The sequence below is a fragment of the Mercenaria mercenaria genome, chromosome 13, assembly GCF_021730395.1.
Source record: "Mercenaria mercenaria strain notata chromosome 13, MADL_Memer_1, whole genome shotgun sequence".
NCBI lineage: Eukaryota > Metazoa > Mollusca > Bivalvia > Venerida > Veneridae > Mercenaria > Mercenaria mercenaria.
The window spans coordinates 35678033-35702966 of record NC_069373.1 but is presented as its reverse complement, the minus strand read 5'-3'; the positions used below and the strand labels follow the sequence as shown (position 1 = coordinate 35702966).

The following is a 24934-nucleotide window of genomic DNA, read 5'->3' as shown; positions in this document are numbered from 1 at the left end:
GCTCGTGTTCAGTGTTTAGCCATACGCCCTCGAAACCAGTCTGCGTAAAAGGCGTGACGAAAAGCAAAATGTCGTCCGACGATGAGCAAATTTCAGAACAAGAGAGGGTAAACTTTGTTCATGTTCATTGATTTATAGGATATCAATGCTTCTTTAATTACTTATTCTAAAACTATAGCATGTAAACTTTTTTTCAGAATCCTAGTAGATCTATTTCGTAAAACATATCTCTCATTTTAACGATTGACAGTTTCGGTTATTTATATTTCGTGGATCACTTCCGGATTTATACGTGAAATATAACTCACTGAAAATTAGACAAAAATCAGTTTACAGATATAATCAGTGTCTTCTTGGCATATAACTTCATGTTATTCAAAAACGCTGATGCAGGACCAATTGTATTAAAAACATTTACAACTCGTCCCCTTGTCAACTTCTTCCCCAGCTGATGCATGACCAATTTTCCAAATTCCATATGTATATTTATTTAGAAACATCAACAATCAACTTGTTCCCCAGTCAGCTCATCACTGTTCTGTCATTTTGTCGCCTTTTTTCCGGCCCCAGTGAATTTATGCAGTATTATTCAACAAAGTAAGGCCTACAAAAAAATAGGTTTGTTTCCGGTTACAGCTCCAGATAAAGTATGGGTCGGTAGTTAAGCATTTTTTTATGCTCCCGAAGGGAGGCATATTAGTTTTCAACTGTCCGTCCGTAAGTTCGTTAGTCACAACGTTAACTTTTTGCATGAAGGCACCTTACTTGCGAACCACTGCACCCAGGACCTTCAAACTTCACATGCTGATAGTATCCTGGATGTACCAATTACCGGTGTATTAATGATTGATATTCCACAATACATGACATTTGATACATATGCTTACTAAAATTAAACTCATTTTCAAGAAACAAATATTTTCTTTTCATTAAAAGTTAATTTTATCCACCTGGGAACAGAATTATCGGAAATAATAGGTCATGTTTTGACCTACCATGGTCGCCATCTTGGATGTTTACAGTTACCTATTACCGGTGGAATTGTGGGAAATAATGCTACTGCATTAAACTTCCACCCAGAAACACAAAAATAACAAGTAAACACAGAGCTGAAAGTTCTGGCTAGTGGATTTTTTAATCTGCTGTGGAAAAGAACAGTATATTATAACATATAACATGAATAAAATAAATGAATGATATCACAAACAGCACTTTGTCACATTTTTGTCAAAATCACAGATAAACCAGAATTATCACATTCAGTGGTGACTTGAAGAACTCATCGTGACTCCTTAAAAACTTCACAGCACAGCAGTATTTCAGGTGTGTCCAATGACCACACTTATCACACTTTAGCTTGTAACTGTAATGAAATAAACAAAAAAACTTACCACATGCATAACATGCACACAATATTGAATGAAATTTGATTTTTCAGTTCCTAACAATGAAAAGTCGGAAGTTTAGTCCAGTAGTATTGTTCATCAAAAAGGGCGCCAAAAAGCACATGTGCGAGGCAGTGCTTGATGACGTCATTTACAGGAGGAAACTCCTTCTGGCACTTATTTTCTGGGGAATTATTCTTAATTCATCGAGTGTTATTGAAGTTTATCAGTAAAGTACACTGGAAAAACATATTTTCTATCAATTCATAAAGAATAAATAAGTAACTTACCCTTAGGAACGACATATTTCACGGAAGATACACTCGACGAACTGTCGTGTAATTTTGTAAACAAAGGATTCCGGAAGTGCTCTTCAGGAAGTAAATATTCGAGATTTTCGGATTGCACCGGTAATAGGTAACCACCGATAATAAGTGATGTGGGGATACTTATTGAGTACACGACCCCTACTGACTGTGGGGTCACCAGGTCAAAAATCAAATTAATTAAACATGGTTCGCACAGGTCCTTGAAAGTCCTTGAATTTGATCCTAAGTCCTTGAAAAGTCCTTGATTTTTTTCTTCCAAAAAATCCCCTGAAAAAGTACTTGAATTTTGAAAAAAAAGGTAGAAAAGTCCTTAAATTTGCTAAAAACGGGGGTGCAATCGTACAGTAGGGGAAAAATACAAATGATAAATAAGTCAAAACGAGCAAAAAAAATGGTGTAAGATAAAAATACATGCACACCCACGGAGGGAACGCTAGTTGAACACTGTTTCGGTACGGAAGTTAGATACGGAATAGAGATTTTCACAACGTTAAAATATTATACGCATGGTCATTGTAGCGTGACTTATCAACAACAACAATGAGTGGCCCAAAAAATAAATGTAGTTTCGCCAATAAATGGCTTACACAGGATGATTATTCATCGTGGTTAAAGGAGTTTAAGTCAGACAAGCATAAGTGTATGTGATAAACTCATTGATGTCGGAACTATAGGAGAAAGTGCATTGAAATCACACGCGAAAACAAGAAGTGAAGTCCCTTGAGGACAAATTGAAAACTAGTCTTGAGAGCTTGAAAGACTTATAAGAAACATGTACTAAGTATGTATACAGGCAAATATAGCTCATAAAAGGTAATCCCATTGAAGATCTCATAAAGGTTAAGATATGCTATTGTAGCTTTTCTTCTGTCATAATGCCTTATGAAGAGCCTAAATGGTTTTGTAATTTAAGATTTAAAGCGATTAAAATAGTCCTTGAAAATCGATAAAAAGTCCTTGAAAAGTCCTTGAATTTTTTTTGCCAAGTCCTGTATGAACCATGTTAAAGTAATAAAACATCATGCACATACTGTGAAAAGATAATAAGAGTGTATAAAACACTCTTGTTCATATGACAAACAACGTCAACGGACAAACAGTGATCAGAAAAACTCACCGTGAGCATTTTAAATAATACTAAGGCGAGCTGCAGAGGCATGAAATAAACATTTAATATTGTCAAAATACTTTAATTTATTATTTAATAGAACTGACTAGAATACCAACTGATTTAGATCAAGTATGACTAGAACTGTGAACTTAAAACTGAACAATAAACATAAACTAGTACAATAATGTAGTTATGCTATCAAAAAAGTCACTGGCTCAGGTTTATTAATCTCTATATGAAAGTGACATTTGACAGTGAATGAAATCAAATAAGTGCATCTTTCATCGACAAAAATACTGAAAAGTTCTCGTATCACAATATCATAATTTACGTTGTACCACGTTTGTATTTTTGGTCAGTAAGATACACTTGTTTGATTCATTCACTGTGAAATGTGACTTCGAAATAACACATCAAGGGACAATTATTTTTATCCTAAATACATTATTATCATAAATTTCTAAATAAAGTATAAACTGAGCTATGAAAAAGTCGCCTTTAAATTTTTATCCATTATTTACATGTCCGGAACTCGTAAATTTATCAGGTGCAAGATCGAAACGCCGTGAAAATTTTCATACATGTTTCGATTCTCGTGCTTAAATAATGCCCGATACTTGCATCAACTTGCTCAGATTTATACATTTAATTGATTTATTTATTAATCTTTTCGAAAATAATACCAAACTTGTAGATATTGGCGATCTTTTTACAAATTATATTTTGTACAGCAGTTCAGACGTCCACAGATTTGTTTTTTTTATCTACAGCGCCTGGGCATTTCATTTACAGAAATTGGAATAATTTTTGAAGTATTTTTAATAAAATCAAGAAATAATATACAATTGATGCTTAAGATCATGCACTCGTTAAATTTATCGGCTTTTTACATGCCGATTGAAAATTTTCAAAATGGTGGCGGCTTACAATATATTGATTAACAGCAGTGGGATATTAATGCTACAATTGGTTGAAGTTTGACAGGCGAGTAGGCGGGGTTGACCATATGTTTATAGGTAATTTAATCTAGTATATGCATCAAGTTTTACCGTCTTGTTCCCGTGATGCTTTGCGGCACTCCTCTGACAGATCCTTAAAAAAGTTACGGTCGGCGGTAAAAAAAGACGGTCCGTCTGGAAACCAGAAACAAAGCTTTTTTAGGTCTTACTGCAGTATGAATAATATAAATATTGTAATTTAAAAATTTAGGAAGTGGCAAGCGGTCCAGTAACATGTATCAATAATTAAAGGCAGTTGCTAGGGTTCCGGTAGTTCCAGTGCTTGACTGTAGTTACCTTTCCTGACGGTCTGTCCACAGAGTTACAAGCAACGGCTATTTACCATGTTACATTTTGGCAACCAAAAATTAGGCTTGGGCATGTAAAAATAAAGTTGCAAGTGCTCTACAGAGTGCAATCGAGCCCTGTTATTGATGCGTACAAAGATCATCATGGGCCACATGTTATATGGTTCTTTGGCCCGTGCATAAATTATATGTCTGAATATGGTTTGTTGATCTTCAATAATTCTTGATTTTCTATATTTTCAGGCCAAAATAGCAGCTGATTTCATTCTGCATGCGCCTCCAGGAGAATTCAATGAAGTCTTCACAGGTATTTGTCTGACATAGATTTGTAATTAAAAGATATTCACATTTTCTATCTTATTGTGATCCTTTAACGGGGGTCTCACGAGGGAGCGACTTGGGAGAAATAGTCGCTTTGAAGCTTCAAACTGTGCTCAAATCCAGCCTCAGAGAAGTGTTTCCTGCAGGCCTTTTTAACATGGCGCAGCGCCATGCCCCTTTTGAAGTGCCGCCATGCTGCCCTTCAAACTGCCCGTTTGCGCCATGTGTCCTTTTATTTTATCAGGCTTGTGTATTTATCTTGACAAGTGCCCTTTCAAAACCAGCCAGGATAGCCAATGTCCATGGGACATGTTCCGTGTATTGTAACGTCCATTAGCGGCTGATCAACAGGCCGACAGGTAGGTGCATCAACCGTGAATGACCCTGATTAAGAACTGACAGGATTATGCAATCAGTTACTGTTATATGATACTTTAATTGGGAACAATAGATGAAAATTTGTTTTTTTAGCACATTGGCGGTGAAGCTACAATCCATGTAGCCTTTTATGGAAGAGATGATTGAAAACGGTCAATTAAATGAAATTAAAGTCACCCGATTTTTTTGATCCGCACTCTCTACCACTACCAGAGCGCCAGATAAGCTGTGTATTTACGCAATTAAAAGTTGCAGAGAACCCAACTGAATTCATACAGTGTGCGTACCCATAAGCAATTAAAATTCCTAATACCCAATTCATTACAAAACGCTTGCGTATCACATTTTCTGTATTATAAAGCAGGTATGAGACCTTAACGCTAGACAACAGACTGGTTATACGTTATGGCAGAACAGGTTGCTATTTATCAGAAAAACCATAGGTCTGTGAGGACCATTCAGTTTGATCTATGTTATTTGGATGCTTTGTAAATAATAATTACGCCGATAAAATAGCCACTTATAATATAGAAAGAGTTCACAGAAAAAACATTGTTGCAGCACAAACAAACAAAATAGGATATTTTGTTGTTCAACAAAGACAGTTATCTGTTTGTGATGATATAGTGTTGCCGATACTAGCCGGCATCTTACGGGAGATCTCATATTGCAGTGAACATTGTTCAGGATATTGTGGATGAATTGATGTCCGAGCCCGACTGCATTAAAAGTGCAAAGAAATACGATGGAACGAAAGTATCGGAGAAAACATTAAAGGTTAACCAAATTGGTTTAAGCAAATACCCAGTTACTTCTGAAAAGGCTGGGTAATAATATTATTTTTAACCCAGTCATGCAGATTTCTGATACCAAATTAAAACAAAAAGTGATGGGTAAATACCCAATTGCACCAAAAGCTTATCTGGAGATCTGCACTACTCGGACTGTATATAATTTGCACGATGTCAAAATGAGTGTTGAATACATGTATACACAAATGCCGATAGCATAATTTAAGCTGCACCTACTTCAGGTACATGTACTTGTATAATTTTCACAAGAAGTGTGAAAGCAAATCGAATTATCCGTTACAACAGAGGTGATTGTATTCAGCCAGTTAGCGCCGCAGTTACGTCTTTGACACTTAGGGTTTAATTGTCAACATGTGCGTGTGTATAAAACAATGTTTTATAAAGAAATTGTAGATTAACAGTTAATTGGAATTAAATAGACACAATTATTTGGTATCCATGGTAAAAGAACGGCATGTAAAGTATTAATGAATATGTTTTTCTAGATTTGACACAGAATACTTACAGTTTATTGAATGAGATACTGTTCGCCCAAGTGGTAACTCGGTGTTGATAATAAACCCTTTCATCCTGCATTCATATATTACAAGATATAACACCAAAAATCGGTGGGTTAGGTTAGCATTGGCTTTAATTTCAGAAAAACAACTTTTTCAGAATTTTGTAATGAAACAATAATCACTACATGGGAAATGATTTAACTAAGAAAATGAATGGTCACATCAATTTTTTTATCTAGAAACAAAAAAATTTTAGCCACCTTTTGAATTACTTCACAGCATTGAGGTAGAAATGAAAAATTGATGCAGTCCTCCCACTTCTCCCTAAATCAACTTTAGGGACAAGTGACTTCTCCCAAAAATTGGACCTAGCAAGACCCCTGTTTAATAATATTTGTATTTAAATATTGTGCCAATTTTGTCGAGCCCGCTTACAGAAGCGAAGACATAGTTGTCCAAATGGCTGTTTGGTGTCAGTGTGTGCATCCATGTGTGCGTCCGTCTGGACTTGTTTGTCCGGACCATAACTTTGACATGTATGGAGCAATCTTGTTTACATTTGGCATGAATGTTAACCTCAGTGAGACAGAGTGTCTTGTGCAAACACCAAGTTCCAATCTCAAAGGTCTAGGGAAGCGGTGGTCTAGTGGATAAGGTGTCAGCCGCTCAATCCAGACGTCTTGGGTTCGAGCCCCACTGGGGTCACGACTATGACTTCTCATATGACACCAGTACTGGTTTTTCCAGGAAGCATACTCGAGAGTGGTTCCAATAAGCTTGAAGCTTTCATCAAAATTGAGCTAAAACAAATTAGTGTAAACTTAATGTCAAGATCATAGATCAGATCTTGTCCGGTCCAAAACTTTGACATGCATTGAAGAATCTTGTTTATATTTGGCTTGAATGTTTAACTCAATGAGACTGACTCTATTTCAAAGGTCAAGGTCATAGTTATTGGTCAAAGGGCTGTCACGACATGTTGCCCGAGGGCATAGATCTAGTTTTAATATTGGTGGGAAATATTCTCTGGTAGTGCTCAAGATTTGATACAGGTTGTGATACTTCTGAGTCAGTTGATAACAATTTTTTTAACACTCTAGAGGTTATAATTATTGTCCAGTCTGAATGCAACTTTGCCAGAATATATCAAAATCTCAGACAGGTTTGAATCTGGGTCATTCATCTCGTGAAAAATACATTCACTATGTCATTTTTATTTGATTTTCATAAATCTTTGCCAGAATGTGTTCTGAGGTTACTAGGCTTAATCTTAGAAAAACCTTGGCAATAATTTTTTTCTATGTCGTCTAAGTCTTTGCTGAAATGTTTGTCTCTGCAAAAAAAGTCTAAAACATATTCATGTTTAAAGCATTGTTTTTTCCTTTTGCAGATGTGCGACTGTTGGTGAATGATGACAATCTGCTAAAGAGTGCTTCAGGGTAGGTGACTTTCACAAATTAGATTGTTTTTGGTGTTAAACTGATTTCTGTAAACATACTTATTATGCAGCAGAGTCTTTGCCACAGTTTACATGGTCAAAAGTTAAATTCTGCAAAATGCTGTTTTAAATGTGGTTAGAGCTTCATTTACTATTTTACAGTGGAATCAGTGGAATGTAACTCCAGCAGATGCTCTTATTATCTCCCTTTGCATTTAGCCTTCATGTTAGAAGGGCTGTTTTAGAGTGCAATCTGGTCTTGCACGAAATATGTCAATGATTTGAGAGAAAAATATTTGTCCCAATAGTCAGGCAATACATGTATTTGGTGTAACTGTTGGCATGTTTTTCACCATGTCTGGAATATTTATAGGTTATTAGCTTTGTATTGGAAAATATGCACGAGTTCTTCAGCGGAAATATTGCACGACTTTAGGAGCGCAATATTCTTCTGTTGAAGAACGAGTGCATATTTTTCAATGCATACGCATCTACACGTATAAATATTATGTAAATATCATAAATATATTCAATAGCCTGAATAGGATTGCGATACTGAACTAAATTGAAAAAATAGTGCAACAACATACACTTAATTACGTCACGCACCCAATATAAAATTCGGGCGTCAGTGTATGGAAAAATATTGACGTTTTCGGTACCAGTGTAACTTAACGGGGAATAGAAACAAGTATGTAATAATAGTTCATACTGAAATAAGGGCTTCTCTGTAGATGTAAATCTGCCAATGTTGTAAATCATTACTTTGTTTAGTTGCATAAAGTTATTGCTGTATACTACCATGATGCAGTCTGGTTAGTGTTTTTAGGCTGTTAAATTGTATCTAATGGCCTTTAGTAGTAAAATGACAGTATATCTTTTATTTATGAACTTTGTTAACTGTTGTTTTCTTTTCATTTAGATATGTTTATCATGTTTATTGTAAGCAATACATGTTAAACATGCTAAAAGGTTCAACCTAACTGTTTTGCAGGTTTTAGTGCAATGTTAACCAAAAACTGAAACATGTCTCGATTTTCATTTATATTTAATTACAGGTCCTTTGCACAGTATAACAAAGACCAGTTCACACCATGTAAAGTGAGTGGCTCGGAAGAACAGGTAGATTTTTTTCATTATCCAGACAGCCTTACAAGCCTTTGAGCTGGTTTCTTAGTGTGTAAGCCATGTCTCAACATTGTTGATAATTGTGACTATCAGACTAGCTAACTTGCATATGATGAAGAGTTTTGTTATATTTTAAAAAAGGACACAAATAGATTCATTTTTAGCTCAACTTTTTGAAGAAAAAGTAGAGCAATTGCACTCTGATTAAAGTTTTTGATAAAGTCAAATATCTCTGTTACTATCAAAGCAATTGACTTGAAACTTAAAATAGTTATTTACTATCAAAGTCTACACCAGCAGAACAATCTCCATAACTCAGAATTAAATTTTGACAAGAGTTATGCTTCTTTTTAACTTGAAATTTTTTGGTTAAAGTTTTTAAAGTTTTTAATGGCAAAGCTCTAATTCAGAGTCAAGCACTGAGAAAAGTCGAGCGTGCTGTCTTACGGACAGCTCTTGTATGTTTAATATTACCATGTAATTCTCAGTACATTACATATAGTTTGCCCTGTCTTACACTATTCCTGCCTGTTCAACTGTGATGTATATAATGCCCGTTTATCGCAGTAGGGAGAGACAGCCAATAGGAATCTTGCCGTTTTGATACATGAGAGGGGCAACTATTTTCTCAGTAGACTTAATGGCTTATGACATTTTGTCAACCATCACAGTTCATAATTAATAGTAATATGACAGAGTGGATGGCAACAGTGACAGATTTCCATGAGTCCAGTTTTAGAATTTGTCAATTTTACAGGAAGACTTCATTTGTTTATTCATTGCCTCTGATTAAGTTTGTTTTGATATAGTTTAATTAGTTTTACTTATTTTCAGTGTTTGATAACAGAGCATGGAGATGTAGGAGAAGGAAGATTTTTAGACCCAAGAACCAAACAGACATTTAAGTAAGGACTTCTTTCTCTCTAGAATGAGAGCCTTGTATTTCTTGATATTTTATAGGGAATTGATCCTACTGATTTTCGTTGCAGAGCGATGAAAATCAGGATCGATCCCTCTACGGTAACATGCGATATATACAGAATGAGATATACTATCGAGTTAAAAAATGTGATCTTCTGGCACATGCACAGAGTGTCTGACTTCGGATTTTTGGAAGAGTACACTTTTTCCTTGTGCGTAATAAGTGTCCACATAACTTGTCCGAACCGCAGCGTCTTGCACATCAGTATACAGCTGTGTGCAGTATGTTTTTTATTCCAAAATCTACCTTTAAATTGATACAAATGCATATTTCTGGGCAAGCTGATGGATTGTCATGATTCCGGATTGAGGCATTGCCTTATTTCATATTATTGACTTAATAGAGAATTACCCAAGAGATAAGCATTTAGTTTAAAGTTTTTAATCTGTCAGCATGGATATGTCCTCAAAAAGGGAGGTAATACAAAATTTTAGGTTCTGTTGCTGGTCTATATTTTTGAAATTAATATGAAATGAAATTAGAAAATTTTGACCAAACTTATATGCCAAAAAGAAGATAGAAGAAAGGAAAATGAAAATTAATGATTTATGTTCATTTTCTCATTTGTTTCTCAACATTTTAATATTTGCTACATAGTATTATAGACATGATTTACTATCTTTGTGATAAAGAAGTTTTTGGTTGAAAAGGGTTGAACTTTAAATATAATTTTTGCTATGTTCAAAACTGTATGTATTCTTCAAAAAGGTGGTTAATTGGGTATTGGTGTATATTTGAAAGTTATGGATTCGTTTGAAATTTTAACAACTGATCACGTACATTTTTCACAGGTGCTACTCTTGGTTTAAACAGTAGTTACAATTGTTACAGTTTTACAAATATACAAACATAGAGGATTGAGTAGGAAGCTTTTTTTAGAAACTCTCTCCCTTTCTTAGAAACTCTCCCGGATGGTACTCTTAAAATTTGATTTTCCAGTCCTGCTTGCCAAAGATAAAAATATTTTGGCAAAATTTAAAAGTTGCCAGGTTTGTTTTGCAGTTATTTGACTTTGTCATAAACATTAGAGGATTGTTACATAGCCTGTGAAGTTGTGCACCTGGTGTTCCCATCAGGATTTCACTTAGCCAGACCAGAGATATCTGTGGTTTTCCTATACTATTGATTGGTTTTCCACCAAACTTCCTAGGAGTTAACACTGCCAAGCCTAGTTGTGTTTATCATTGGAATGCTATGGTTCAATGATTTTATCTGGAGTTATGGCCCTTAGTTTGTGGCATTTTACAAAACAACAGAGAATTAATTGAAGGGGTGACTCAAATGTAATACTTGTATAAACCGACTATTTAGGATGTTTTAATTTGTCAAGATGGGGTTAAACCTTTCTGCTGAGTTTTCTAAAGGGAGACAATCTCATAGATTCCTTGCATGAATAATTGTAAAGTGAAACTACTTAGATATTAAAAGGGATCCATATTGTATTGAAAACTGAGAGAAACAAGCTGCATTGTAGTCATTGTAGAAATTTTCAAGGCAAGTGATTGACAGTTTATTGATTCTTTTAAGTTAATGCAGAAAAATATTGTGGGTGTTAGGTCTTGGAATAAAAATCCTAAAACTGTCTTCAGCTAGCAGTAACAACAATTTAGTGGATATAGTGTTATTATGTAAACTGTGTTGGTGTGATTTCCATCCTCACTGAGGTCATGACTTCACCGACTTACAAAGCACAAATACTTCATTAAAAGTATCAAATAACCTCCTTGATGTTTGTTATATAGTCAAGCTAAAAGAGATGACAGACCCACATTGATTGTACTTTATTTTCAGGTATGATCATTTAAAGAAGGAAGCCTCTGACTTCCAGGATGCAGATTATGACCGTGCATCCGAACCATGGAGAGCGGCCGTGGAAGAAGCAATCACATCATACCATAAAACATATTATAAATTTGGAGTTTCGTCAACATATGGTAGCAGCAATGGTGGAAATATAACTATAATAGCTTGTATTGAAAGCCATCAGTTCCAACCTAAAAATTTCTGGTAAGATCTAAAGACTATAGATGTTTTCTCAAGATACAGAGCCAGAATATCTTACTTCATTAGTTGTCAAAATGTAAATCTGTTTTGTGAAATATGATATTTATCTTGCTCCAGGTATATATAAATGTAAGCACTCTCATTCTGTTTGTGTATAATGCTAGTTAAACATGTGCTAAATGATGAAAAAGGCTTGAAAGTGGATTACATGCCTCAACAAGGAAGATTCATGAGTAGTCCTATTCATAACTCCTAGGAATGTGTATTATTTCCTGTTTATTAGTTTCCCAACTTTTGATTGACATTTTTATGCCCCCAGCATCTACTGATGCGGGCATACTGTGATTGTCCCGTCCGTCCGTCCGTACGAGGTTAGCCAAATGGGACCGTTTTGTCTAGCATCAATACCCCTTACTAGAATGACTTGATACTTATGCATATGTAACCTGTGACCATTCCTCATCTTCAGACATCACCTGACCTCAGTTTGACCTTGACCTCATTTTGGACTTAGGTTGCTTTATATGGACCATCTCTTGGTTAACCAAATGGGACTGTTTCGTCTAGCATCAACACCCCTTACAAAAATGAATTGATACTAATACAGATGTAACCTGTTACCATTCCTCATCTTCAGACATCACCTGACCTCATTTTGACCTTGACCTTGACCTCATTTTGGACTTTGGTTGCTTTATATGGGCCATCTTTTGGTTAACCAAATGGGACCGTTTCATCTAGCATCAATACACCTTACACAAGAATGAATTGATACTAATACAGATGTTAACTGTGACCACTCCTCATCTTCAAACATCACCTGACCTCAGTTTGACCTTGACCTTGACCTCGTTTTGGACTTAGGTGCAAAATCTATCGACAAGGATGCCACTGGGGGCATCAAGTGTTTATTGAACTCAGGTTCTTGTTTTCTTTCATTATCTTGATTAAACTTGATTTTTCGGTAGTATTCTGTTACGTGATGGCATCACTTGACTTACCAAGTGTTTTTTTGATTCTTTACCATTTTTAGCTCGAATAGTCCGCACTATTCTACTCACCCTGGTATCAGCATCACACCTTGGTTAAAGTTTTGCATACAAGTACGTATAGCTATCATTTAAAAGCATATAGCATTGAAACTTATTTTTTTTCTTTTTCTAGGTCAATTACCAACCTCACAGGATCAAGTCCCATAACTCTGACTTGTATTTTAGGCAAGTTATGCCCCCTTTTGAACTTAGAAAATCCTTGTTAAAGTTTTGCTTGCAAGTTACTGTCTCCAAACTAATGCAGATGCTGATTTGAAACTTAACATGTGTCTTTGAGATTATAAAACTAGGTGATATCATCAAGTCCCATAACTCTTGACATGCATTTTGGCCAAATTATATGCCCTTTTGTATTTGAAAATATCCTGGTTAAAGTTTTGCTAGCAAGTTACTGTCTCCAAAACTAATGCAAATATTGCTTTGAAACTTCACATGTTTCTTAGAGTATATAAAACTAGGTCATAGCATCAAGTCCCATAACTCTGACATGTATTTTGCAGAATTATGTCCCCTTCTGAACTTAAAACTAAATTTCTGGTTAAAGTTTTGCATGCAAGTTACTATCTCCAAAACTAATACAGATAGTTGATTGAAACTCTATAGATATTTTAACATTTAGAGTATTATTCCTGTTTCTGGGACAACAAATTGAATAGTCGAGCATTGGCTGTCTTAAAGATAGCTCTTGTTAACTTTTATCTTTGATGTCTGCCATTAATAGCCAAATGTGAGTCACATGTGACATATGATTGTCTTCAAAACTAAGTATTGTCCCATGTAAAGTCATCAGTCTCTGCCAAAAGGAGTGAGGTTCCATGGTAATATGACTTAGAGATATTCTAAAATCTAGTGACAATTTCATATATTATCAGGAATGGAAGATGGCGGTCCCAGTGGTCAGTTACATTTCCAGAGTCTGGAGGAAAAGCAGAGCTTACAGGTCTCCTTAAAGTACAGGTAAATTCCAAACTATTTCTTAGTCACTCTGTCATTTTGTCAAAGTACAGGTAAACTACAAACTATTTCTCAGTCACTGTCAATTTGTCAAAGTATGTGTAAATTGCAAACTGTTTCTAAGTCATTGTCAATTTTTAGCCCACCATCATCAGATGGTGGGCTATTCAAATCACTCTGCGTCCGTGATCCGTCGTCCTTCCGTCATTCCGTCCGTCCTTCCGTTAACAATTTCTCGTTATCGCATCTCCTCAGAAACTACCAGGGGGATTTTTACCAAACTTTGTCAGAATGATGTATTGGTACCCTAGTTGTGTCCCCCTGAAAATCAGACTGGTTCAACAATTTTTGAATGAGTTATGGCCCTTTGTTTATTTCTATAATTTACATAGATTTATATAGGGAAAAACTTTGAAAATATTCTTGTCCAAAACCACAGAGCCTAGGACTTTGATATTTGGTATGAAGCATCATCTAGTGGTCCTCTACCAAGATGATTCAAATTTTTTCCCTTGGGTCTAATATGGCCCTGCCCCGGGGGTCACATGGTTTATATAGACTTGTATAGGGAAAAACTTTGAAAAACCTCTTGTTCAAAACCACAGGGCCTAGGGCTTTGATATTTTGTTTGTGACATCATTTAGTGGTCTTCTGCTAAGATTGTTCAAATTATCCCCCTAGGGTCAAATATGACCCCGCCCCGGGGGTCACATGGTTTACATAGACTTATATAGGGAAAAACTTTGAAAATTTTCTGGTCCAAACCACAAAGACTAGGGCTTTGGCATTTTTAATATAGTGGTTCTCTACCAAGTTTGTTCAAATTATCCCCTTAGGGTCAAATATGGCCCCGCCCTGGGGGTCACATGGTTCATATAGACTTGTATAGGGAAAAGCTTTTAAAATCTTCTTGTCAATAACCTTCAACATTCAGATTTGGACCACATGTATGGTTTTGAGTGGCAAGATGAACCTTGACATGAGTTGACCTTGATTTTGACCTAGTGACCTACTTTCACATTTCTGTAGCTACAGCCTTCAAATTTGGACCACGTGCATAGTTTTGTGCACTGAAAAAAACTTTGACCTTGACATTGACCTAGTGACCTACTTTCACATTTTTGAAGGTACAGGCTTCAAATTTGGACCACATGCATAGTTTCATGTTCTGAAATGAAATTTGACCTTGATTTTGACCTAGTGACCTACTTTCACATTTCTCAAGCTACAGCCTTCAAATTTGGACCACATGCATAGTTTTGTATACCGAAACAAACATTGACCTTTACATTGACCTAGTGACCTACTTTCACATTTTTGAAGGTACAGGCTTCAAATTTGGACCACATGCATAATTCTGTGTTCCGAAATAAAATTTGACCTTGATTTTGACCTAGTGACCTACTTTCACATTTCTCAAGCTACAGCCTTCAAATTTGGACAACTTGCATAGTTTTGTGTACCGAAATGAACTTTGACCTTAAGATTGACCTAGTGACCTACTTTCACATTTCTGTAGCTACAGGCTTCAAATTTAGACCACATGCATAGGATTGTTTAACGAAACAAACTTTGACCTTGACATTGACCTACTTTCACATTTTTGAAGGTACAGGCTTTAAATTTGGACCACATGCATAGATTTGTGTTCTGAAGTGTAATTTGACCTTGATTTTGACCTAGTGACCAACTTTCACATTTCTCAAGCTACAGCCTTCAAATGGACCACTTGCATAGTTTAGTGTACCGAAATAAACTTTGACCTTAAGATTGACCTAGTGACCTACTTCCAAATTTCTCAAACTACAGCCTTCAAACTTGTTGCACATGCAAAGTTTTGTGTACAAAGAACTTTGTCCTTGAAATTGATCTAGTGACCTACTTTCACATTACTCCGGCTACAGCTTTCGAATTTGGACCATTGCACAGTGTTGTGTACGGAAATGAAATTTGACCTTGAGCTAGTCAGTAAGCCTTGAAATTTGGAACACTCAAAAATGGCACATTGGTGGGCGCCAAGATCACTCTGTGATCTCTTGTTCGAAGTATAGGTAAATTGCAAATTATTTATGTCTCTTCCCCACTGTTTTTTCCCTGTCCGTCTGTCCGTCACACTTCATTTCCGATCAATAACTGGAGAACCATCTGACCTAGAACCTTCAAACTTGATAGAGTGGAATGGCTTATGGAGTAGATGACCTCTATTGTTTTTGGGTCACTCCATCAAAGGTCAAGGTCACGGGTCTGACTGTAGAAAACCATTTACGATCAATGACTTGAGAACCACTTGACCCAGAATGTTGAAACTTCATATGAGGATTGAACATGCAGAGTAGATGACCCCTATTGATATTGGGGTTACTCTGTTAAAGGTCAAGGTGACTGGGGGCCAGAACATGGAAGATCGTTTCTGATCAAAAACCAGAGAACCAGTTGACCCAGAATGTTGAAATTTCATTGGATGTGCAGAACATATAATCCCAATTGATGTTGGGGTCAGTCTATTAAAGGTCAAGGTCACAGGGGCCAGAATATGGAAATCTATTCCAGTCAGTAATTATGCAATGCTAAGGTGAGTTTTTCTGATCGCTTGATGTCCGGCATCTGTCTGTCGTCTGTCTGTCAACATTTAGCCTGTGTATGTGATAGAGGCTGTATTTTTCAATTGATCTTCATGAAATTTGGTCAGAATGATTGCCTTGATAAAATCTAGGTCGAGTTTGAACATGGGTCATCTGAGGTCAAAAACTAGGTCACTTGGTCAAATCAAAGAAAAAACTTCTGTATGTGATAGAGGCTGTATTTTTCAGTTGATCTTCATGAATTTTGGTCAAAATGATTGCCTTGATGAAATCTAGGTCAAGTTTGAATATGGGTCATCTGGGGTCAAAAACTAGGTGACTAGGTCAAATCAAAGAAAATACTTGTTTATACTCAAGGTTTTTGCTCCAATTTTAATGATAATGAAATCACTAGGTCAAACATGTTTACACTATCATGGTGTGTTTCTCAGGTGAGCGACCTAGGGCCATATTGGCCCTCTTGTTGTTTTTGCCCTGTCAGTCTTTCCGTCACACTTCATTTCAAGTTAATAACTAGAGAACCATTTGACCTAGAACCTTCAAACTTCATAGGATGGCAGGGCTTATGGAGTAGACAACCCCAATTGTTTTTGGGGTCACTCCATCAAAGGTCCAGGTCACAGGAGCCTTAACATGGAAAAACATTTCCGATCAGTAACTTGAGAACCACTTGACCCAGAATATATAAACTTAATAGGATGATTGGTCATGCAGAGTAAATGACCCCTATTGATTTTGGGGTAACTCTATTAAAGGTCAAGGTTGCAATGAACAGAACATGTAAATCCATTTCCGGTCAGTAACTTGAGAACCACTTGACCCAGAATGTTGAAACTTCCTAGGGTTATAGGACTCACAGAGTAGATGACTCCTATTGTTTTTGGGGTCACTCTATTTAAGGTCAAGGTCACAGGGGCATGAACATGGAAAAACATTTCCAATCAATAACTTAAGAACCACTTGACCCAGAATGTTGAAACTTCATAGGATGATTGGTCATGCAGAGTAGATGACCCCTATTGATTTTGGGTTCAATCTAGTAAAGGTCAAGGTCACAGGGGCCTGAACATGGAAAACCATTTCTGATTAACTTTGCCTGCTGGCGGCAAGTTATTTTGCTTTTGCGACCAGTGCAGACCAAGATCAGCCTGCACATCTGTGCAGTCTGATCATGGTCTGCACTGTTCGCTATTCAGTCAGTAAATTTTCAGTGAACACACCTTCAAATAATAAATGGTACTGCCCAAATTGAATGATGGACCAGTCCATTTTAGAAACTTAGCAGGCTAAAGGTTAATAACTTGAGAACCACTTGACCCAGAATGTTGAAACTTCATAGGATGATTGGTCATGCAGAGTAGATGACTCCTCTTGATTTTGTGTTCAATCTAATAAAGGTCAAGGTCACAGGGGCCTGAACATAGAAAACCATTTCCGATCAATAACTTGAGAACCACTTGACGCAGAATGTTGAAACTTCATAGGATAATTGGACATGCAGAATAGGTGACCCCTTTTGATTTTGGGTCACTCTATTAAAGGTCAAGGTTACAGGGGCCTGAACAAGGAAAACCATTTCTGGTCAGTAACTTGAGAACCACTTGACCCAGAATGTTGAAACTTCATAGGATGATTGGACATGCCAGGTGGATGATCCCTTGGGGTCACTCTATTAAAGGTCAAGGTTGCAGCGAACAGAACCTGTAAATCCATTTCTGGTCAGTAACTTGAGAACCACTTGACCCAGAATGTTGAAACTTCATAGGATGATTGGACATGCCAAGTTGATAATCCCTTGGGGTCACTCTATTAAAGGTCAAGGTTGCAGCGAACAGAACATGTAAATCCATTTCCGGTCAGTAACTTGAGAACAACTTGAACCAGAATGTTGAAACTTCATAGGTTGATAGGACTCACAAAGTAGATGACTCTTATTGTTTTTGGGGTCACTCTATTTAAGGTTAAGGTCGCAGCGGACAGAATATTTAAATTCATTTCCAGGCAATAACTTGAGAACCATTTGACCTAGAACTTTCAAATTTCATAGGGTGATAGGACTTACAGAGTGGGTGACCCCTATTGTTTTGTGGGGTCACTCCATCAAAGGTCAAGATCAAAGGGGGGTGAACATAGAAAACTATTTTCAATCAATAACTTGAGAACAATTTGACCTAGAATGTTGAAACTTAATAGAATGATTGGACAGGCAGAGTAGATGACCCCTATTAATTTTGATCAAAGGTCAAGGTCACAGAGGCCTGAACATGGAAAACCGTTTCCAATTCATATCTTGAGAACCACTAGGCCCAGAATGTTGAAACCTTGTGGGATGATTGGATATGCCAAGTAGATGATCTCTGTTGCAGCCGACCATCTATGCCTCTTTGACTTTTGCTTCTGTCCCCTTTTCTTGCCTATACGACTATGCATTGGGGGAGACATGCACTTTTCTATGAAAGCATCTTCTAGTTTGAGAACCATATGACCTAGAACCTTCAAACTTAATAGGGTGATAGCACTTACAGAGTAGATGACGCCTGTTGTTCTTTGGGTCACTCCATTAGAGGTCAAGGTCACGGGGGCCGTCCATCTGTCACATTTCATTTTCGATCATTATCTGGAGAACCATTTGACCTAGAACCTTCAAACTTGATAGGATGATAGGGCTTACAGAGTAAGGTCAAGTAAATGTCAAGGTCACAGGGGCCTGAACATGGAAAATCTGTTTCCAATCAATAACTTGAGAGCCATTTGACCCAGAACTTTCAAACTTTGTTGGATGATAGGACTTACAGATAAGATTACCCCTATTGTTTTTGGGGTCACTTGAGCAAAGGTCAGGGGGGTTACAGGGGCTTGAACATGGAAAATTCTTTCCAATCAATAACTTAGAACCACTTGGCCCAGAATGATGGAACTTCTAAGGATGATTGGACAACCATGGTAGATGACCCCTATTGATTTTGGGGTCACTTGATCAAAGGTCACAGGGGCCAGAACATGGAAAACTGTTTCCAGTTCATAACTTGAGAACCACTAGGGCCCAATTTTAAATTTAGCAATTTTGGTAAAGTTTCTGTATGTCTCGTGGGAAACAGTTGTGGAAATGGATTGAAACTTCATACATTTCTTCACCATTATGATTTGACTTTCTTTTTCTTGGTCAATTACCAACATTACTATGTCAAGTCCCATAACTCTGACATATTTTGGCCAGATTATGCCCCTTTTGGACTTGGACAATCCTGGTTAAAATTTTGCGTGCAAGTTACTATCTCCAAAACTAATGCAGATATTGATTTGAAACTTCACATGTGTCTCGGGTGATAGCATCAAGTTCCATAACTCTGACATGCATTTTGGCCAAATTATGCCCCTTTTCAGACTGAAAGTTTTGCGTGCAAGTTACTATCTCCAAAACTAATGCTGATACTGGATTGAAACTCTATAGATATTTTAACATTTAGGGTAATATTCCTGCTTCTGAGACAACTATTGGAATAGCCGAGCATTGGCTGTCTTGTGGCGGCTCTTGTTTTATAGGCCATACACCAGTAGATGATATATACACAAGTTATGTTTAGTTTCTTTAAGCTGTTAATCAGTCAGGTTGTAATTTTCAAATACAACAAACTAAAGCATCCTTGTGAACTCCTTTCATGTATTTTCTAGGTTCACTACTATGAAGATGGCAATGTACAGTTAGTGAGCTCAAAAGAAGTCAAACATACTATAAATACACAAGTAAGTACCAACAAGAATTCCTGTTATTTTATATTTATGCACAAGTACCATTGAATTCATCACAGAGTGGAAGAAATGTAGACCACTAATGTCTGTCTTAATATCCTTAAAGTTCCACAACAGTCATTCAATATAAATAAAAAATAATAACTTAAACTTTGTGTTCTTCAGTGTTATGTCTATCACAGTATAAGTATTTAAAGTAAAATAGTTCAAAGTGAATTGAACATACGGCTTTAAACATAACATGTATCCAGTACACAGTAGTACTGACATGGTGCCAAAACTATTGTCAATGTGAGGTTAATGTTGCTGTGTTTAAATTAAATTGTGCATGTTTTTTCATGTTAGAATGTAAAAATGAAAGAAGTTTCATTTTTGTCACTGCTGTAAAGCAATTGTTCAATTGAATTTTGTTTCAATTACAGGATGAACAAAAAATGGCGAAGGAGTTTGTGAAATTTGTTGAAGATGCTGGTGTGGAGTATCAGGTAGAGTAGAACATTTTGATTGTATTATGGGATATATGAACAAATTTATTCAGTATTTTAAATCACTGGTTCTGCGAACACATTTACCCCATTTAGTGTGTGCAGGCTTATATCAGAAATCGTATTCAGATGATGATTGTTGAATTGAAAAAGACATCAGAAATGTCAGAATGTTAAAAGTAATTTAGAAAATTCAGCGCTATTAAGCCAGTATTTTAATTTCTAAGGAGGCCTCTGCTTTAGGTCACTTATTCTAAAACATAACACACCTTGCCACTGCATATGAGTCTTGTCTTGAACTCTGTTTGAAAAGGTATCTACATGTACCTAGGGGTCAGTAACAACTAGACATAATCATCTAGAATAATTGCACTACCTTACTCTACTGATTAAATTATACCCAAAACTTAAACTGTTGTGTTCAGTGGTAATTAAACACTTACCAGGTTTAAAATGCTTCTGCCCTTTTATGTGTAATATTTTGCTTTTGCAGACTGCCATATCGGAGAACTTCTATACAATGAAGGACACGACATTTAAAGCATTACGACGCCAACTTCCAGTCACACGCACCAAGATAGACTGGAACAAAATTTTAGGTTACAAAATCGGCAGTGCTTTAAAAAAATAATGTTAGCATAAACACTTATGTTTCATAGACATTTAGAAATAATCCTCAACTAAAATTGCCATGGGAACAGACACATCTTTGTTTCTGTACAGCTGCTCATTTCAGTACTTATCCAGACCAGCCTGCGCAGCTGTGCAGTCTGGTCAGGATCCATGCTGTTCGCTTTCAAAGCCTATTGCAATTAGGGAAACTGTTGGCGAACAGCATGGATCCTGCACTGGTCTGGATCTATGCTGGTCGCAAAAGCACTATGTTGGTTTTCTCATGGTGAGGCACATTTGTTATCCTACGTTTGTAACGTGACAGTAACCACATTTTCAAAGAATTATTAATGAAATTTGTATTTATTTATTAAAAAAAGACCTATAGCCTGTGAGACTGTACCAACATTAGGATGATTGTTTAATTAATCCTAACTTTAACCCTTATCTTGCTGGACACGAGTGATTCTGCGACCAGTGCAGATCAAGATCAGCCTGCACATCCGTGCAGTCTGATCATGATCTGCACTGTTCGCCATTCAGTCACTATCTTTTTGGTATGTACACCTTTTAACAGCTAATGGTACTGTCCAAATTAATAGATGGACAAGTTCAATATATAGAAATTTAGCAGGGTATGGGTTAAAGGAATAATTCTTGCACTATAGTTACACCAGCGTAATGTTGAAATGATTGTGTTGAAATGATCAGTTATATAGGATATTATGTTGATCATGATGCTGATCGTGAAGCACACTACGTATAATTGAAGTACTTTTTTGTTTATTATCTGAAACATAAAAACACCAGGAACATTATGTATACTTCCTTTTAGGTAAAGTTAGGCCGTATCAACTTTTTTTTCTGTTTTTGGTAACATAAGAAAGGTCTTTGCATGTTAAATATTCTGAAAATGAAAGTATATTTGAGCCGTGCCATGAGAAAACCAACATAGTGGGTTTGCGACCAGCATGGATCCAGACCAGCCTGCGCATCCGCGCAGTCTGGTCAGGATCCATGCTGTTCGCTAACAGTTTCTCCAATTCCAATAGGCTTTAAAAGCGAACAGCATGGAGCCTGACCAGACTGCGCGGATGCGCAGGCTGGTCTGGATCCATGCTGGTCGCACACCCACTATGTTGGTTTTCCCATGGCACGGCTCATTTAGTGAATACATTGTGGATCATGACAGTTTTTGGAAAATAGAAAAATACTAAAATAAAAAAGACTCACGGAGCATGGTGTTTTATCTTCAATGCTTCTTGTTGTTGGCGTTCAAATTAAATGTGAAAATGAACATAGAAACAAGTTGGTACGTTCTAGTGAGGAAATTAAAGTTGATGTAATAAAGTTCAAGCTGTTTTGTAAAAAAACTTGATAAAATGTTAACATGAACACAAATAAGAGTTTTGTATTTGTTTTGTTTAGATTCATTCCAGCTGTTTGAGTTATCTGTAAGTTCCTGTTGTATGTCAGAATGCCGGTTGTTTATTGGTTACTATTAAAGTGCATTTTTAAAACTGGTAATTTTGATAAAGATTGTAAATGTCTGAATTTATTGTTGGTTATCGTTTATCTGTGAAACATTCAGTATCACTCAATATTACAGACCTGTATTTGATACTTCCTTCTTCATTACAAATACAAGAATTCATTTTTGCACAAAGTGCACACTGGATGAATAGGCAAGCAAGAGGGTACTTTGGCTTTGGTCGTACAAAATATATGATTTGCAAAGCAAAAATAATGTATTTTCAGTTTGACAGAAGATTAATTCATTAAGATTTAACCGTCATTAATTCTCACTTACATTACATTATGTAAGTTTGTTTTTTTTGTCTAACAATTAGTTGTTAGTATATTTTATGAGACTTTATTGCAGATGAAAGCAAAACGCAAAATAAAATAATTCCTGGATTGGTGCTTACCTGTTTGGAGATTATATGAGCCGTGCCATGAGAAAACCAACATAGTGGGTATGCGACCAGCATGGATCCAGACCAGCCTGCGCATCCGCGCAGTCTGGTCAGGATCCATGCTGTTCGCTAACAGTTTCTCTAATTACTAAAGGCTTCGAAAGCGAACAGCATGGATCCTGACCAGACTGCGCGGATGCGCAGGCTGGTCTGGATCCATGCTGGTCGCATACCCACTATGTTGGTTTTCCCATGGCACGGCTCATATGTCTACTTTTTACATGATATGTGAGAGAATTTCATGGCCGTTGTAACTTTATTTTCAGTTAAGGTATGGTTAAAAAAATTATTTGAATTTAATCATTTTCAAAAAGTGTTCATCCTCTTTTTTCCCTCAGTCCATGTTGAAAAATAACTAGGGTAATCTTAAACTTGACATGCCCAGGCTGATTATTACCATGTTGTCTCTACTGAGCAAATACATGGTATAAAACACTGGAAAACCGTTACGGTATTAATTTCCTTCTAAACGCTATCTCATCTTTCTCTTTAAAAGATTGCAATATTTATCTTTCAGTAGCAGCGTTGTAAATACTAAATGATTTTATTTTTCTGCATATTAAATATATATGAAAAAAAGGATTGCAATATTTCACACAGATACACCTCAGCATCGACTTAAAAATGTTGTAGCACATTTAGTCCAAAAACATTTGCAGTATTTGTGTAAGTTTTGGGGGTCCAAAACATCTGCTGTATTTATGTATAATTTGGGCTTAATTTTCTGCTCTTAATACACGCATTATTATGATATATATAAATTGGCCAAATTATTTATGTTGTTGTTGATTGCATTTATGAAACTTGGTTTAATTTTTTGCGTTTTTGATGCAGTTCATTGTACCGATTGTAGCATGGTTTGAAATACCTGTAGAATACAGAGTGAAAAAATGTCCGAGATGGATTTGTTTTAATCTTACATGACCAGCAAATAACATAAATAATATAAAATACCACAATGTGTGATGAAATACCACAAAGTGAGGGGAAGTACCAAAAAGAATGACCCAGCAGATTTGTAAATGAATCTGTAGTAAGTTCTGTCTAGGAATACGAGTATTTTGATCATTGGTTCATATTCTGTATTGAGGGATGATATCATACAGAAGTTGGAGCAAATATACAATAAGTGCCACATTATTGTTCCTTATAGACTTGCACATACAATGCTTGAAATAAAACCTAATGAAGAATTGTATGACTAAACATTGAAGTGCTGAAAGTTTTCAAAATAAGTTTTAATTTTTTTCATCAATTTTTCCTTGTTTTTCACTGACTTCAATGGAACATCAGAAATATGTGTTAATTTGGTGGAAAAAAAATTATTAGTGAAATATTAAGATAGGAAAATAGATGATCTTGCTAAATGTGTTGTTTTTATGAATGCTTATTTCTTGTGAAAGGGAAAAAAACACAATTGTGTGTACAAACTTATGTCAGAGTACTGCCTGTAAGTCGGTGAGAAAAACTGCTTTGTGAACATTTATTTGGCACAGAATTGTAACAGTTTAAACACTGCACTTTAATGTAACTGTTTATATGTAAGAAATAAGACCTTACAGTGAAATTATTTTCTGTTTTCAGTCTTAAAGAATTCTTGTTGTGTATTAAAAGTACTTAGTTTTGAGTACATTGTGTTTAGAAATTAGTGCTGAAATTTGTCACGTGTCGAGTTAAACACATGTCCAGTTAAACTGATGTTACGAAAATATTATGAACTGTTGTTTGTGGCCGACATTACTGAGTGCTTGATTTTTGGAATTAGCCAAGTGTATATAAATATATATGATTTTAATTACCATATTACTTGAAATATATGCAATCATCCA

At 36.1% G+C, this 24934-nt stretch overlaps 1 protein-coding gene across 1 annotated transcript; it reads left to right on the top strand.

Moving 5' to 3' along the window:
* Positions 1 to 24934, top strand: LOC123528852 (F-actin-capping protein subunit alpha-like). Its single transcript, XM_045308880.2, has 10 exons — positions 1 to 107; positions 4375 to 4438; positions 7533 to 7581; positions 8639 to 8702; positions 9543 to 9613; positions 11482 to 11697; positions 13619 to 13703; positions 19955 to 20026; positions 20455 to 20517; positions 21011 to 24934. Exons 1-10 carry the CDS (start codon positions 69 to 71, stop codon positions 21146 to 21148), a joined length of 861 nt encoding a protein of 286 aa, XP_045164815.1. The 5' UTR covers positions 1 to 68; the 3' UTR covers positions 21149 to 24934.